Source organism: Pituophis catenifer, unplaced genomic scaffold (genome assembly GCF_029215685.1).
Source record: "Pituophis catenifer annectens isolate HBS135680 unplaced genomic scaffold, rPitCat1.0.hap2 SCAF_3, whole genome shotgun sequence".
NCBI lineage: Eukaryota > Metazoa > Chordata > Lepidosauria > Squamata > Colubridae > Pituophis > Pituophis catenifer.
In genome coordinates, this window is record NW_027256883.1 from 155,210,999 (window position 1) to 155,227,906 (window position 16,908).

General features: G+C 40.3%; 1 protein-coding gene across 3 annotated transcripts in view; it reads left to right on the forward strand.

Moving 5' to 3' along the window:
* Window positions 1–16,908, forward strand: part of BEND5 (BEN domain containing 5) — an 840,737-nt gene that overhangs the window by 435,240 nt on the left and 388,589 nt on the right. Inside the window, exon 1 of one of the 3 annotated variants that reach the window (XM_070939556.1) lies at window positions 16,371–16,652. The exons of the other annotated variants lie outside the window; for them this stretch is intronic. Coding sequence (XP_070795657.1) covers window positions 16,430–16,652 — 223 coding nt within the window. The 5' untranslated portion in view covers window positions 16,371–16,429. Of the gene's footprint in view, window positions 1–16,370; window positions 16,653–16,908 lie in introns of those variants that run through there. 3 annotated transcript variants of the gene reach the window in all.

The window sequence follows — 16,908 nt, forward strand, 5'->3', positions numbered from 1 at the left end:
GAATTTGTGCCAAGCCCCTCAATATCACAGTTATCCAAGTCTATGCCCCTAACAGCTGCTGCAACAGAGCTTAAAATAGAGGGCTTTTATGCCATGGTCTAAGAAACACTGAAATAAGTGCTCAAAAAAGACATAGTTTACATTCTTGGTGACTTCAGTGCAAAAGTTGGCAAACAAGCAGAGACAGGCATTACTCTTCACTAGATGAGAGAACTGATGCAGGTGATTGTTTGGTACAATTTTGCCAAGAAAACCAATTTAGCGTCATGAATACTTGTTTCAAACAGCACAAGTGCTGCTTATACACTTGGACGTTACTGAACGGACTTCACCTTAATCAGATTGGCTATGTCCTGTGCAGTCATCAGTGGACAAGTTCAGTCTTTGCTGTTAAGACATGTCCAAGTTGAATTGTTGGTGCCAAAGAATAAAGTCAAACTATGCACCATCAAAAAGGCTGTGCCTCCAAAGAAGTTCTATGTCACCAAAATCCCTACTACATACACAATTGAGGCGAAAAATAGGTTTGAACAATGCTGAGGAAATGCGTGATGAACTGTGGCAGGGAATTCAATCGAGAATTGCTGGAATTGCAGTTGAACACATACCATACAAAAAGCCAGAAAAAAAGCCAGAAAAAAAGTGCAAGTGGTTCTCCGATGAAACCAACAAAATAGCCGAGCAAAGAAAAGCAACCAAGACAGCAGGCAAATGGGAAGAAACAAGAAGATTGAATGCAGCTTTCCAGAGGGCAGCGAGGAAGGACAATGAAGTTTACTAGGACAAGTGATATAAACAGTTCGAAGTGGAGTACATGAAGGGTCACACTAGGAATGCATTTATGCAAGTCAAAAAGATCCAAACATCATTTACTGATCATAAATGCATCATTAAAAACAAACAAGGGAAATAACTGTCCAACCAACAAGAATGAAGAACAGATGGTGGGAATATATAGAAGAGCTATACGCCGGGACACAGGCTCAGGATGATGAGGAAAGTGAAGTAGAAATAGTATTGGCCATCCTTGAGAAAGAGATCATATGGGTGATGAGCCAACTGCCAAACAACAAGACTCCAAGTACTGAGACTATCCCTGTAGAATTACTGAGACCTGAATTACCCACAGTTATTAGAGACCTGTGCCAGAAAATTTGGGAAACCAACACATGGACACAGAATTGGAAACGCTGTGTTCATTCAATTGCCGAAAAAGGGTGACTCTAAAGATTGCTCTAATTATTATACAATTTCTCTCATCCTTCACATCAGCAAGATTTTGCTTAAAATTATACATTAGCACTAACCATCCAAAGGGAATTACAGATATTCAAGCTGACTTCTGGAGGGATCATGGCACCCACAACTATATTGCAAATCTGCGCTGGATCAGGGAAAAATCTCATGAATATCAAAAGATCATTTACATGTGCCTTCAATTGTGTTATCATGAGAAGCTATGGAAAGCCCTACAAGACTTGGGGGTACCAGCACATGTGGTCAAGTTGGTGGAATCACTGTATACAAATCAGGAAACCATTGTGCGAACACCTTATGGAGACACTAATTGATTTAAGATAGAGAAAGGAGTATGACAAAGTTGCATTCTTTCCCCTTTCTTATTCAACCTGCATGCCAAAATGATCGTGAGGAAGCTAGAGCTTGAAGAATCAAAAATGGGGTTAAAGATTGTAGAAAGAAACATCAACAGTGTTTGATATGCTGATGATATAACTGTCCTCTCAGAAACCAAAGAAGACCTGGAACATCTGAATAAGAAAATCAAAGAAGAAAGTGAGAATTTTGATCTCTTTCTGAACATCAAAAAGATCAAGCTATAAACATCAAAATAGAAATTGACAATGAAGAGATAGGAAAGTGTGGAAAATTTCACTTTCCTAGGACCACAAGTAGCTCAAAGTGGTGGATGCAGCATAGAAATAAAACATCGGATTGCAATGGGTCACACAGCAATTATGAACATGAGCTGAATATGGAAAAACAAGGATATCATCCTGGCAACTAAATGTAGGTTAGTTCACTCTATTGTGTTTCCCCATAGCTACTTATGGTTATGAAAGCTGGACATTAAAAAAGCAAGGCAGAAAGAAAATCGACTTGTTTGAGCTGTGGTGCTGGAAAAGGTCTCTGCGTAATCCTGGGATAGCAAAGGTGACTAACAAGCAAGTACTGGTGCGCTTAACACCTGACATGTCACCGGAAAGCAAAAATCATAAAACTGTGTCTCACTTATTTTGACCATGTCATGCAGGAGAATTCACTGGAGAAAGCAATTATGTTTGGAGCAGTAAAAGGAAACCAGGCTGCCAAAGAACACAGGGCTGGACACCATCAAAGCTGATATCAGCCAGAGCATAGAATAACTCAAAGAAGCAGTGCAAAATTGAAAGATGTGGAGAGACCTGGCCCATAGAATCACCAAGAATTGGACATGACTGAATGCATATCATCATCATCATCATCATCATCATCATCATCATCATCATCATCACACTGAAGGCTGCATGACATTCTATATAGGAATAATAATTAAACCTAGTAACATTGATTTAATTCTTTAAAAAAATCTCAACATTCTATTGGGTTCCTTAAAAAAAACAACCACCAATTATTAAAATCTATATGATTTTTCTAGACTCTCACACTAAAGGCACACAGCATTTTGTTTTGTGTTGCTTTGCTTTGTTTTAAAAACCTGCTGAAAAAAATTGCATGGAAGGATCTTTGGGTCTGTGGGCTTTTCTTCCTGCTCAGCTGCACCCATTTCCCTGGAAAGCTTTGCCAGAGGGAAAAGACAGTTTTTGGGATGGATTGGCATAGACTGAAAGAAGTCACTTGCTCTGATCCATTGCCCCCATCTGGGATCCTTATGAAAGAACAGCTGTCTTTAGGTTGATTGCTGAAGGGAAAGACTGGAAATTTTGTTTTGCTGGGGCTAGTGAGAGGAGTCATAGCGGGAGCACTTGCCTGAAGGGAGGCCTTGGGCTATCATAAGGGAATTGTGGGGGCAACAGACGGAGCAGCCTGGCTCACCTTGGAAGAACTTTATTTATTTATTTTTAACAACACTGCCTGTATAGCTGTCACTTGTGACTGGCAGCTTTGGGGCACTTGCCACAAATGGCAGATTGCTATTAAGAGCTCCTTATAGGAAATAGTCTGATGAGTTTGCACAAAGGTCCTCTTTAGTTCAAACATTTAGGAGGTTAATACTTGCTGAGAAAACAGAAGATGAAATGCCAGATTTTCTCTCATTGTTGCGATTTCCCAATATTCAAGTTATATTTTGTTTTTAATATGGCCATTTATTAAATATCCTTACATTTCTATAGTTGGATTAAGTACTGTTGTCTGTGTAGGTTTTAGGATTTACATATATGTGAATTTTGTGATACGTATTTAGCACTTACGTATATGTGATATGTACCATCCTCTAGCTTGATGACACTTGCTTTTATTCTTGCTGTATTATGGTGTGTGATTTTTGATTCCATCCCATGTTTTAGGAATTGATTCAGTATTTTTTTTTCTTTTGCCTAATAGGAACCAATTAGCATATCTATAGACTGCCCCTGTATTTCTAAGATTGTAAGTGGTGAAGACATAGCTTCAATACCCATAGTTCTAGTCATAGTTCTTTCTTCCTCTTCTTGTCTGTTTTTTAAAAAATATCTAGCTGGATGAAGTATAGTTGAAAACTTGAAAGTTTGCACACTGTTCTTGAAAATTTGCACATTATTTTTTGTAATCTTCTTTTGATATCAACCTAGTTTTTTATCATATCCAGTGTGTCTGCTTATTGTTTACAACATTTCTCTTGTACCTTTTGGTGCATTCATTTGACATTCCTTGCTTTGGAGGCCTTTTAGTTGAATTATTTTATATTTTAAAAATTATGCTGGAACTCAGATCATAGACTTTTATCAAGATGCCTAATTTTAGGAGTTGTTGTGACTCCAAAATTTGTATTGTATCAGCGGTGAATGTAGGTCCCTGATTTACAACCATCCGTTTAGTGATTATTTGAAATTACAGCAGCACTGAAAAAAAGTGACTTCTGACGGGTTTTCACACATAGGACTGTTGCAGCACTCTCATGGTCATGTGATCAGAATTTGGGTGCTTGGAAATTGGCAAGTATTTATGACAGTTGCATTGTCCGGGGGTCATGTGATCATCCTTTATAACAATCCTAGCTGCTTCTGACAAGCAAAGTCAATGAGAGAAGCCAGATTCGCTTAGTGACCACATCACGCACTTAACAAGTGCAGCGATTTACTTGACAAATATGGCAAAAAATGTTGTCAAGTTGGCCAAACTACTTAAAACTGTCTTGTTTAGCAATGGAAATTTTGGGCTCAATTGTGGATGTAAGTCGAGGACTCCTTGTATATTTTGACTTCCATAACTGACATTATTTGTAATATGTGGATTTAGTGAATTCTGTATAAGATTAAGAATTTTACAAGCCTAATTTTGGTATTTCATCTAAGAATAACCAGATCATGCAGAGGTGGTTCTAAAAGGATTTTCTCTTTTCCTCATCTGAATTCTGCCTGCCCAAGCATTTTAGTTCTGCTTTCCCAAGTAACTGATATGCCACACAATCTGTATATTCAGAAGTAAAAATTGCCAGATAGTTTTCAGTCCAGATGGAAGAGGCCAGCAAAACCTCTGATGTTGCACACAGCACATTCATGTAGGAAATTCTAATTTAATTTTGGAAAAGGCATGTGGATTAGAAATATTTCCCACTGTGCATTTTCTGCTGAACACATCATAAATTACTGCCAACTTGTACTCAAATTGTATTAAGCATTAGAAATCTAATTGCATATACAACCAGGTAGAAGTTAATTATGCCATGTTAAATGGACTATTGTTTATTTTGTGAGGATGAGAGACATTAGATATTACAGACTATGACACACTTACTGTAAGTGTTTCTTTTCATATAATCTTAGGCCAATAGAAAAATGCATTCCTTTATGATACCTTCAGAAAAAGTGATTTTCAACATTTTCTAACTCCATTTTGGGATAAATATAAAAGCCTTTTTTCTTTCTTTCTTTCTTTCTTTCTTTCTTTCTTTCTTTCTTTCTTTCTTTCTTTCTTTCTTTCTTTCTTCTTTCTTTCTCTCTCTCTCTCTCTCCCTCCCTCCCTCCCCCCCTTTCACTCACACACACATACACTTTGCTATGTGTTTAACTCTTCCCGATTTCTGCTTCTAGCTGCATTTTGAAATATTTTCTCACTATTTGTTTTTTTAAAGTAGAGAGGGGGGAATTGACTGGAAAAAGGTAACAAGTACAATTTATCAGCAACCTTCCCAATCTCAGCTACAGTGAGTCATATTACAGTAAATATTTTGAATAAAATAATGCAATATATCCTAGTGTGAACATGCCTAATTTTTCCATCTTTTTAGTGCATTCCTAAGTATGCAGAATATTTGGACTTACTGCTATAATTTCTTTATTTGGTCCGAATAAATTTCTGCGGAACCAGTCATGTTTTATGAGAGATGCTTGCTACTACTAGATGCAGTTCTTTTTCTTCTTCTTGTGCCTGGTATGGTGGCTTGAACTGAATGAGGTAATAGTCCTTGGTAATGGGACAGATGTCAGCTTTGGAAGTTGGGGTTTTTTTCTGGAACGCTGACAACAGGCACATAATCTGGCATTTTTCTTGATTCTAAACTGTTGATAGAGATGCACTTGATTTCAATACCAAGGAGGACCTATGCCAAGCTTTAGTTGATATACCCACTACAATAGTGACTGGGTAAAATAATCTTATCTCAGTGATCTTTGTTCTAATAATATCTTAATTAAACTATTGTAAAATGTTCTATGTGGGGCTACCCTTGAAGACAATCTGGAAGCTGTGGCATGATGTAGGGTACAGCTAAATAAGGTAACAGGAGTCTTGAAAATACTGCACTGGTTCCTTGCAAACTCTGGGACAATGGTAGATATTGACACTAATAGTTTGGAAGATAGATATAAAGTATTACTTTCTTGAATTTAATTCAATTCATGCATTAAAATTATCCAGGGCAATTCTGATCATGGTCCTACCAATTAAGAATGCAACAGTCAGGAGTAAATCCATCTCAGGGATAGTATCTCAGCTATGTTTCAATGGACACCCACTGTCTTATTTTAGAACGGAAGAACTGCTTTCCCAAGTATTTGTAAATTAATATGTCAGGCTCAGATTACTTGCTTCGTAGGCATTTTTCTCTTCTGTAACAATATATTTTGCTTTCAGTTCTTGTATTCATTTTTTAAAGCTTGTTAGTTTTATTGTGATGGTTTAAAGACTTCTTCCTTTCTCTCCTCCCCCCTCCCTTCTTCTCTGGTAAATTGTTCTAGGGTCCTCTAATTGAAGAGCTATAGATGGCTAAAATAAATTAGCAGAAAGATAAAATAATAAGAGAAAAGATTATGTAATGAATGCAAGTCAGTAGTGAACATTTAAACCAGACATCCCAATTTTTACTTACATTTGCAACAGTTCCACACCATTATCAAAACACCCATCCTCTTCTATTTAATTCCGTCTTCTCTACTTTTCCCATTGTGAAAAGAGGGTATCATTAGAAAATATATGGAGCGTTTCATACACACCTTGCATTTCATTCTGTTAATCGTCAGTTGCTTTACTTCCATGAGGAAAGCTGTTCTTTAAATAAACATTTTATTTCTCTCCTTACAGTCCATTATCATATGTTTGTATTTCGTTAGTCAGATTGCTTTTGATAGTCCTTTGAATAACATTCAATGGATCACTCAGTCTCTGCTTCCTCAATGGAAAACTGGTGGGTGGGTTTATCATGAGACTAAAGGTGGTGGGTTTGTCATGATACTAAAGCCTGCCTCTTTTTTATCTGGGCCACAATCCACACAGAAACCAGGAAAGGCTTTGTTTGCATTGTTGAGACTATCTTCTTGACTTTTTGACACCTCCACCCATCCTCAGATACCCTGAGCCCAGTGGTGGGATTCAGCCAGTTCGCACCACTTCGGGAGAACCGGTTGTTAACTTTCTTTTTTTTTTTATTGCAAAAGTTTTACAATTACATTTTCACCCCATTTCCCCCCCCCAACCCACCCCAAACTCCCCAACCTCACCGTCCCTAACCCCCCCAACCCTCCCCTCCCCCCCGGACTTCCACAGAATATACTCCCATCAAAAAAGTTGTTAACTTTCTGAGTAGTTTGGCAAACTGGTTTTGGAAGAAATCATTAGGGCAGAGAACCGGTTGTTAAATTATTTGAATCCCACCACTGCCGAGCCCCTGCATACTCCTATAAACCCTATAGTCCTTTAAAATAATCCTGAAAAATCTATTGATTTATGACACTTTTTAAAAGCATTCCTCTATCTGAATGGGTTCTTCAGTTTCACCTTAGCAGATATAAATAAATGTGATATTTTTAAATGCCTTATTTGGGGTATGGCAATATGGTGATATTGGTATTTGAGAATACGTCATTCTAATTTTATTAAGAGCTATTATTTCTGAATTCTAAGGAGATTTTCACAATATTACTGTAACCTATTCATATTCCAGACTGCCTCCCTTCAAGCTCTCCACTGGAATTCTCATATTAATCAAAACTATTTTGAAGTGTTATTTGGCCTGCTGTGATAATGACATTTATTTCATGTTGAAAACACTAGAATATAGCTATGTAGATGCTTGTATAAAGTGTTAGAAATGAAATGGATTATCAGCTTTTAATGCCTCTGAACTTTTCTTGAATGGAAAAGATCAGTGAGATCACATCATTGTCTAGACTCCACAGTATTGAAAAGACCACAGTTTTAAAAGATCACAATATCTATAGCCACAGATATATTTGCCAGCAGAGAAATAAATATTGTTCTTACGTTTGTTGTATTATGGCTTGTAACAACAAGCTCAGAGCAGCCATTGATTTCTAAAAATAATGAGCCAATTTTACTTCAGATTTGTTCTGTTAACTGTTAAAGAACTGTAAGCATAAAGGCCTTTCTCTAACTTCATTTAACCATGATACAAATCTGCTTTGCCAACTTTCCTTGTTCTCATGATAACTTCATTTGATCCACAAACCATGAGTGAGACAGTCTAGGTTGTCCTTAGTTGTTCCAGTGCTTTTTTCTTGAAGCAACCTGTAGCAGTTTCAAGGTTTACAAGACCAGCTTTGAAAACTTTTCTGTCAATGATGAATGGGGCAAACAGTGGAATGGTGCCCACCCAGCGTTTCTAGCAAATTCAGGATGTTGTCCTGTCCACTATATACTCTCCTTTGCCAAATATTTTCCCTCTCCAGGTGGAAAGAGTTGCTATAGCATGTGGCACTGTTGTACCACGTAATTTATTTATTTATTTGTTCAACTTGTATGCCGCCTTTCTCCGAAGACTCAAGGCGGCTTACAATGCATTTAAAAACCATATATAAAAACATTAAAAATTAAAACATTAAAAACAATCAATTCCCTAGATGCTGCTGAAATCTGTTTGAGAACTATGGGAATTGCACAATAAAGTGGAAGACTCTTACTCCCTCCGATAGGATTCTCAATCTGGGCGTCTTCCTGGATTCTCGGCTGTCCTTGGATGACCATCTGATGGCCGTAACCAGGGGGGCCTTTGCACAGGTGCGTCTTGTGTGCCAGTTGCGCCTTTTTCTAGACCGGGATGCCCTTGCCATGGTCACTCACGCCCTCGTTACCTCTAGGTTGGACTACTGTAACACCCTCTACATGGGCCTACCCTTGGGATGCATCCGGAGGCTCCAGCTAGTCCAGAATGCGGCCGTGTGGGTAATTACGGGGGCTTCTCGATACTCCCATGTAACACCTCTCCTGCGCGAGCTTCACTGGCTGCCGGTGGCATTCCAGATTCGTTTCAAGGTGCTGGTGCTTACCTATAAAGCCCTTCATGGCTTAGGCCCGGGATACTTGCAGAACCATCTCCAGCTGCTCTCCCACCGTCCTGTGCGATCTCAGAGTGGGCCTCCTAAGGGTGCCTTCAGCCAAACAATGTCGGCTGACGGCCCCCAGGAGGAGAGCGTTCTCTGTGGGAGCCCCGACCCTCTGGAATGATTTGCCCACCGAGCTCAGGACAGCCCCCGACCTCCTTTCCTTCCATCGTGAGTTGAAGACATGGCTCTTTTGTCAACTTAACTGATCCGTTATGGGTGTACATTGTTATAATTTTAAATTGTTTTAATTGGGTTGTTGATTTTAATTTTATTGTGATTTGTATTGGATATTGTTTTTGTAAGCCGCCCTGAGTCCCTTGGGAGAATGGCGGCATATAAATCGCAATAAAAATAAATAAATAAATAAATTTCCCCCAAAATTCAGGTTTTGGGAATAGTTAGCTTTCTTAATTTACCACATAGCTCCACAAGCGACCATTGAGCTTATTTAGTGGGTTATGATCAGTGTAGGTTTAATGCTGTTTCCAAACTGCAGAGGTCTGTCCCAGAAACCAGTTCTCTGGCTTCCTGAGCCTACTGAACCAGTGTTGACCTCGTTATAGATGGTATATAGATATAGATGGTAGGAATAATAGATGGTAGGAATAATAATGTTTGAGACAGTTGGATGCCTAGGTGGTCAATTTAGATTTGCAGCCCGAAATTTCTTTATGACAGCCAAATTCCAACCCTAACTTTAACTTAGAAGTGCAGAAAGTCTCTTGAATCTTTCACATCATCACTTATGACTAATGGAAATAATTTAAATGCTTTAGATTCCTATAGGATATAAATGTCCCTGATACAAATAGGTACTTTAGATGTTGAAATCGTTTAAGTATCCTGTAAAACCATGTGATACACCTGGACTTCTAATCACAAATGTTATCAGATGCAAATTAAGAAAATCTCTACTTCCCATCTGACTAATTAGGCATTTAGTCTGTACTGTAAATTTGGGAAATAAATTCAGAGATGGGAATGGGGGAATCACAGTGCCAATTCCTAGTTTTCATTAGCCCTTCTAGAAAGGAGATCTATGTGATAGGAAGTTAAATATGTTTTGTAAGAAAGTGGCTTGGATTTTTTTTTAAACTTTTTTTTAGTTCTTTCCCTGCTAGTCTTTTCCCACTGGTACCTTAATCATGGCATGAAAAAGTTCTGACAATATTCTTGTACTTTTTCTCAGCAGGATGCAGTGTTTGGCTTGGTCTTTAAATCCAAGAATGAGAAAAGGCCCCAAGCTTAAGTTATCAATTAATGTATTTCCCCCTCTTATTTCAACATAGTCAAAGGGGAATTCAAATTATATATTTGTTAGGCTCTGTCACCATTGAAACACAGGTAACATAGGAATAATAAGGATTACAGCTAGCACATTTCATACCAATATTTTCTAACTCCAGAACATTTCAGCTCTGCAGTGGAGAAAAGTCCCAGTAAATATAACTGACAATGTATGACATATACTGTATACTCCAGAACATTCCCTGGAAGTCATTTTTAAAAAACTTCCCTGATGGTAATGTTCCTTGCTCATAAAAAAATAATTCAATGAATTCAGACTTCTGTTACAGCAGCATATCTCCCCCCTACCCACTCAAAAGGGAAGGAAAGCAAAAGCTTATGATACTTTTTACTCAATTCTTATTTTAAAAATCATTCTAACATTAATAGTTTTGTGCAGGGTAAAGTCACTGTTATTACAGACATGTTGCAATAGTTGGGAAACTATTTTTGCTAGGATGAGCCGAATAACAGAAGCTATTGTTAAGCTCACTTTGAGAGATGGGTAGAGCAGTATACAGTAGTTCTGCAAAATATTACAGTGTTTATTCCACTCTCATATGTAGGTTTAAGGGGAAATTGAAATAGATGGTAGTTGTAGTGCAGTTTGTGAACACTTGAGAGGGATCCATTTGAAAGACTGAAAATTTTCTTTTGTTGATAAATTTCTTGGTGAGTTTCACCAAGTAGTGCAGGTATTGATGACGAATAACATTATGTTATCAAGGCTTGTAATAATAAAGAACTTTGCTGCAGTGACATCCAACTCTTGTCTATTGCCTAGAGAATAGAACCTAGGCTAAGCTGCAAACAAAGTTAAAATATGTTATTAAATGTAGGAAGGTGGGCTTTTATTTATTTATTTTGGCTTTCTCTCTGACCTGGTGCATCAGATAGTTGGAATGGGACAACTCACCACAGATAACTCACCAAGGCCAACTTACCATGGGACAACTCGCCACAGGACAATTTAACAATTCAATTTAATTATTTAAAATAAATAAAAAAATATTTTAGTTTCTGTCATTCACATTTCATTTTGTTCCTCCTTTTGCATCCGTTCTTTAATGATTTTATTCCACCATTTCTACATCACATTATTAACACTAATTACATTAGTGTAATTCTTGTTCCGCAGTGAGTTGTCCCATGGTGAGGTAGCTGTGGCAAGTTGGCTGTGGTGAATTGCCATAGACTTTCAGGTAGTTAGCAAGAATAAAAATAAAACTGCAGAGTTTACAATTTATCATCAATAAAAAAAACCAGCCCCATCACATCAGTTAAAATTACTGACTGTTTTTAAGTGCTTGAATAAAAATGCCTTTACTTGCTTGCTTAAGGCAATAGGGGAGAGAGCTAGCCTCATCTCCCTTAGCCAATCAGGAGGCAGTCAGAGGTAGCGTCTCCATTCACGGAACAAAATGGAAAATGTGCTTTCAATACAGAAGACACACTTTATGGCCAAGAAATTTGCAAGATAGCAGTCTGGGCAAAACCACAAGCCTCCTCTCTGTGTCCAAACACCTCTTACTTGGAAAACAGATTATCTTAGATTTATTAAATGTTTCAGGTCTGGACTGAACAAAATGCACAATCTTCTGTAGGGTCATGGATCACCCCAAGCTGTTTCACATATGGAATGATTTGTGTATGGAATTATTCATATAGCCATATTTCCCCTGCCAAGTGTGCCATTCTGGCTTTAGTGCTACATCACTGTCCTCCTTGGGCAGTGAAGTCAGTATTGCTGCCATTGCTGGAGATCCGTGGGTCTTTGGGTCAGACTGACTTCTCATTTAAAAAAAATGCCCTAGTATATATCATGGACAATCTTATTAGAAAAACTGATTATGAGCTCCAAACTCTGGCAAAGTATATTAATATGCTCCATTAGTACCCCTATAGATTGCTTCTCAGTGTTTCCAAGATGAAAGAAAAGCTCAGCGAGAGGGCCTTTGCTTTACATGCAGATGCTCTTATATTTAAGACCTTGTTTTTCCAGGGGAAGCTGGCAAAGTTTCCACTGTTAATACACTTAGTACCAAATTAGATGGACTAACAGTTTGATTCAATGTAAGGTGATTTATCATGTCCCTGATTCAAAAGATGGGATCTCTTTTCTAGCAAAACCCATAAAGCTGTGAAACAACAAATAATTTACAAAAAATAAAATAAGTACAAATATAGAACACAGTACACTCTATACCCGTGATGGTGAACTATGGCATGCGTGCTACAGGTGGCACGCAGAGCCCTCTCTGTGGGCATGTGAGCAGTTGCCCCAGCTCAGCTCTGCTGCACATGCGAGTGTGCCTCCCGCCGGCCACCTGGTTTTCAGGTCTCTGCTGTGCATACGCAGGAGGCAGGGGCCATGCAGATGCATGCGCATGCATGGGGGCAGGGCATATGCACGGGAGTCATGCACGCATGTGCGAGGCAGGCATGCACGTGCGGGGACACACGGGGTCATGCGCACAAGTGGAGGTTGGGGCACATGCGGGGGGGGTCAGGGCACGCAGGGGGTCATGCACGCATGGATGGGGGGCAGGGCATAAATGGGGGTCACGCAGATGCGCAGGGGGTCATGCATGCATTGCATTATGGGTGTGTGTGCACGCTTTTGGCACTCGGCGCCAAAAAAGTTAGCCATCACTGCTCTATACACACTTGGCATTGCAGCTTTGGCTCTGTACCACCAGCAAAATTCTTGCCGATTTCTGTGTTCAAAACTAGTCCTGTCACTTACCATCCCATGTTTTCCTTTTCTATTCATAAACTATATTGTATCCATTGTTACAGTCATCTTTATTTACAGAACAGGAATAAGCTTTAGCTTTATATCAGAGTTCTTCCTCCTTTTTTCCATTGCCATATCTAGCTTCTTATAGTATGCTTTTCATATAAAAAATGATTTATGATGCTTAACTTAGTAAGTAGTCCTGTTTTCTACTGTACTCATATACAAAAATAATAGATCCTATTAGGGTTTCATGCTGGTGAGTTGCAATCCTATTGAACACAGAGGAACTTGTTATAGGTTGGCACAAAAAAAAATGTATAGTGAAATATCTAAGGAAGAAACTATTGGTGGTCCTCATCTAAATATATATTAATATAACATTTTGCAGTTTATGATCATGCTATTGAAAGTATGAAAATTAAAGCTAATTTACAGATTGAAGGATTTTATTTCCGCTTGTCAACTAATAATCTTCACACAATTGTATGTCCATTTGTTGTTAATTTATCTAAATTGTTCAAATCATTGATACATATCTTTCACACATAATTAGGCATCTTGCAAGGTATCTATTGTCATAATTGAACAAATGATGTTTCCTTTTCTTATCCTGTTTTTTAAAGTATGTGTTTTCTTTAAACTTACAAAAAGTATTTATATTGGATAGTATGGGACAAGTTTTGTATGAAACATTTCTTACAGATGTTACTAAAAAAATATCTGAGATGTGTTATTATTCTTCACTGAGAGTGAAAAAGCTTGCTTTTTGTCACAACAGATTTTTTTGCTGAAAATTATACTTATAACCTTTGCAATTACCACCCAAGCTGTATATATATGCAATGAGTATTAATTTCATATTACTCTATTTCAGGGGTGTCAAACTCACGTCACCATGTAACATATTGCAATTTTTTTCCCCTTCGCTAAACTAGGGGTGGGTGTGGCCAGTGTTACACATCTGGCCCACGGGGCCGAGTTTGACACCCCTGCTCTATTTCATAAACTACAATTGGCTGGACGTATATAACATACTAAATAAAAATCAAACGTTACTATAATGTGATCCCAATTGCAGGAGTAAGGATTACTGATGAGCCTAGATACCCAAAACTGCACAATTATATCTGATTTTTCCCACATAGAATACTTAACTGGATCTTGGAGGTAGGATGGTAAGCACACCAGGTCAACAAGAAAATTGAATCAAACAGTCTAGTTAATTTAATGTGGGAAATTAGATTTAGTGCCAGATTTAAGTCTTCTTTGGGATTAAGGTAATTCCCCATATCATATGAACTATTTAGATGAGGGTTAATTGTTCCTTTCAATATCTATGATCAGCATGAAATCCTGGAAAACCTACAAAAACAGCTATTAATCATGACTTTTCCTGTTAGTAGAGGCATCCATAAAGTAAGTCAATAGCATCAAAATAGTGTTTATGACCAGGCTGATTGAAGCCCTCTCATCTTTTTGATGCAAGCAAAGCATGTTAAAAAGCATGTTAAATTGTTAAAAAGAGGCAGGGATTCAATTATCTGGTCCCACACCTTTAATGCTATTTATTTCCTTCCTGCATATGCCCAACAGTTGGATTGGGGTTCCTGGATTCATGCTACAGAGCCTTTGACTAATGAGTAACACATGTATGGGGGTGGGGTTAGTATTAACCTTCTCCTGTTGAAAACTGAGTTTATGGGTTCAAAGAATACACTGGGCCAAGTGGTGAATTTGGCTCTAGAATATTGACTAGAAAGACTTTTGGCATGATGTGGATGCGTTATCTTCTTGTTTTGTCAAGTGTAGCAGTTTGGTCTAGTGGTACATAAACTACAGCAAATCAGCATAATTATTCAGCTTGTGTGTCATGTGAACCAATATAATTGTACTGAATAAAGGATGGTTCAGTTAAGCATGAGTAAGTAGGCAGTGCAAATGAAGCACTATTGTTTTTTTCAGTGAAATTGTCATGAACTGCCAATATTCTTGATTGAGCATAATGTGACTTCTCTTGAGAAATGATTTGTGGGCCTAAGAAGATAAAGTATATGCTATAGATTGGGATCACCCAGAGAGAAAGATGGATAAGGGTCTTTGCCAGGGTATCAACAACCAAGCCCAAGGTCTAATTTTTCTCAACTCAACAAGCTTTGCTATATTGGCAGGCAAAAAAAAAAAAAATGTGGGAGGATATCAGAAGGCTGCTATGGTGACAGAAAAAACAACAAAACAGCTGCTGTCTCTCTTCCTTGGGCCCAACTGTCTGAGTGGAAGGAGATGGCGAAAAGCAGCATCTACTTGGTTTCACTAGGCCAGAGGTCTTCAAACTTGGCAGCTTTAAGACTTGTGGACTTCAACTCTCCAGAATTTTCCAGCCAGCATTGAAGTCCACAAGTCTTACAGCTGCCAACTTTGGGGACCCCTGCACTAGGCAACCAAACTTTGCAAGAGCCCAATTTTCCTTTTATTGTTAGATGGGCCTCTTGGACTCAATGTTCTCTGCTGTGGTAGAGGATAAGAGAAGCCCATTCTTGGGATTTTCGCGCTGGGCCCAAGGCTTCCTTACTGCCCATTCCTGAGGCAAATCCACCCGACGGCTTGTTTTCTGTCTGTCCCAGAGCTCACAAGAAGCCGTTATTTGCACTCTTGCCATCTAACCTGCTAGGGCTAAAGGCAGTGCATTGCCCAAAGGAAGCCACCTTATGGGTCAGCTGCACAGAAACAGGTCGCCTGCTCCCTTTCGCCTGGGAAACGGCCGTGAAAACTCTGCAAGTTTTCCGCCTTTCCCCAAGTCACCACCCAGTCCTCTCCGTCTTAACAAGACGGGGTGGCAGAGAGGACTGGATTCGGCGAGCTTTATCCACGCTAGGTGGATAAAAGAGGAGAGGGAGAAAGGTCCGCTTCAGTAACGGGGCAGGGAAGAGCAGCCGCTGCACCGGCCTGCAAACCGCCTTCCCCTCGCCCTTCTTTTGCTGAGAGATCGGGCCTGGCGGCGGCAACAATGAGCTCCAAAGCTACGTTCCCAAAAGTCGCCCGTCGCCGTAAATTCTCCCCCCTCCTGCCCGACAGAGAGACACGACCGCTGCTTGTGGCAGCACTATCTCCCGCCCGCGTCGGCCAATTCTGCGAGCTGCACGCCAGACTGAGGCTCGCTTCGCTCGGCGCTCGACTGCTCGCGGGAAGCCCGAATCCCGGCTGCCTTGGGAAGAAGCGAAGGCTCTGCAGCCCAGACTAGCTCAGCCGAGCGCCGAGCAGGGCTTCCAGGAACAATAACAGAAGAGCCGGGGTTGCGGGAGCACAGAGACGGGCGGCCCCCCTTTCTATCACCTCCTTCCCCCCTCCACCCCACCTTCGCCGCTCGCCTGCCCCTCAGCCCCCTCCCGGGTCGCGGCCCCGCTCCATGATGTATGCCTTCGTGCGGTTCCTGGAGGACAACGTGTGTTATGCGCTGCCCGTGTCGTGCGTGCAGGACTTCAGCCCCAAATCCCGGCTCGACTTCGACAACCAGAAGGTTTACACCGTCTACCGCAGCCCGGCTCACGACCCCGAGGACGGCGACGAGAGCCCCGGCGAGTGGGGAGAGCGGCCGCCGCTCCACAAGGCCCAGATCCTGGCGCTGGCAGGTGAGGCACCGAGGGATTTGGCGGTGGCGGGAGGGAGGGAGGCGATCTGGAGGCCAGACCACTTAAAACCTCCCAGCTCTTTGGAGGACCCGGGCGGGGCGGGGCGGGGCGGGGTAGGGTGGGGGGAACAGACTTTCCCCCCTCTGCGAAGGGAAGGAAGGGGCCTGCGGCTGGAGCCCGGCTCCTTATGTGCCACGGCGGGGCCTGCAGCGAGTGGCTGCTGTTGGCTCCGCTTCTCCCAAGGAGGGAGGGGTTT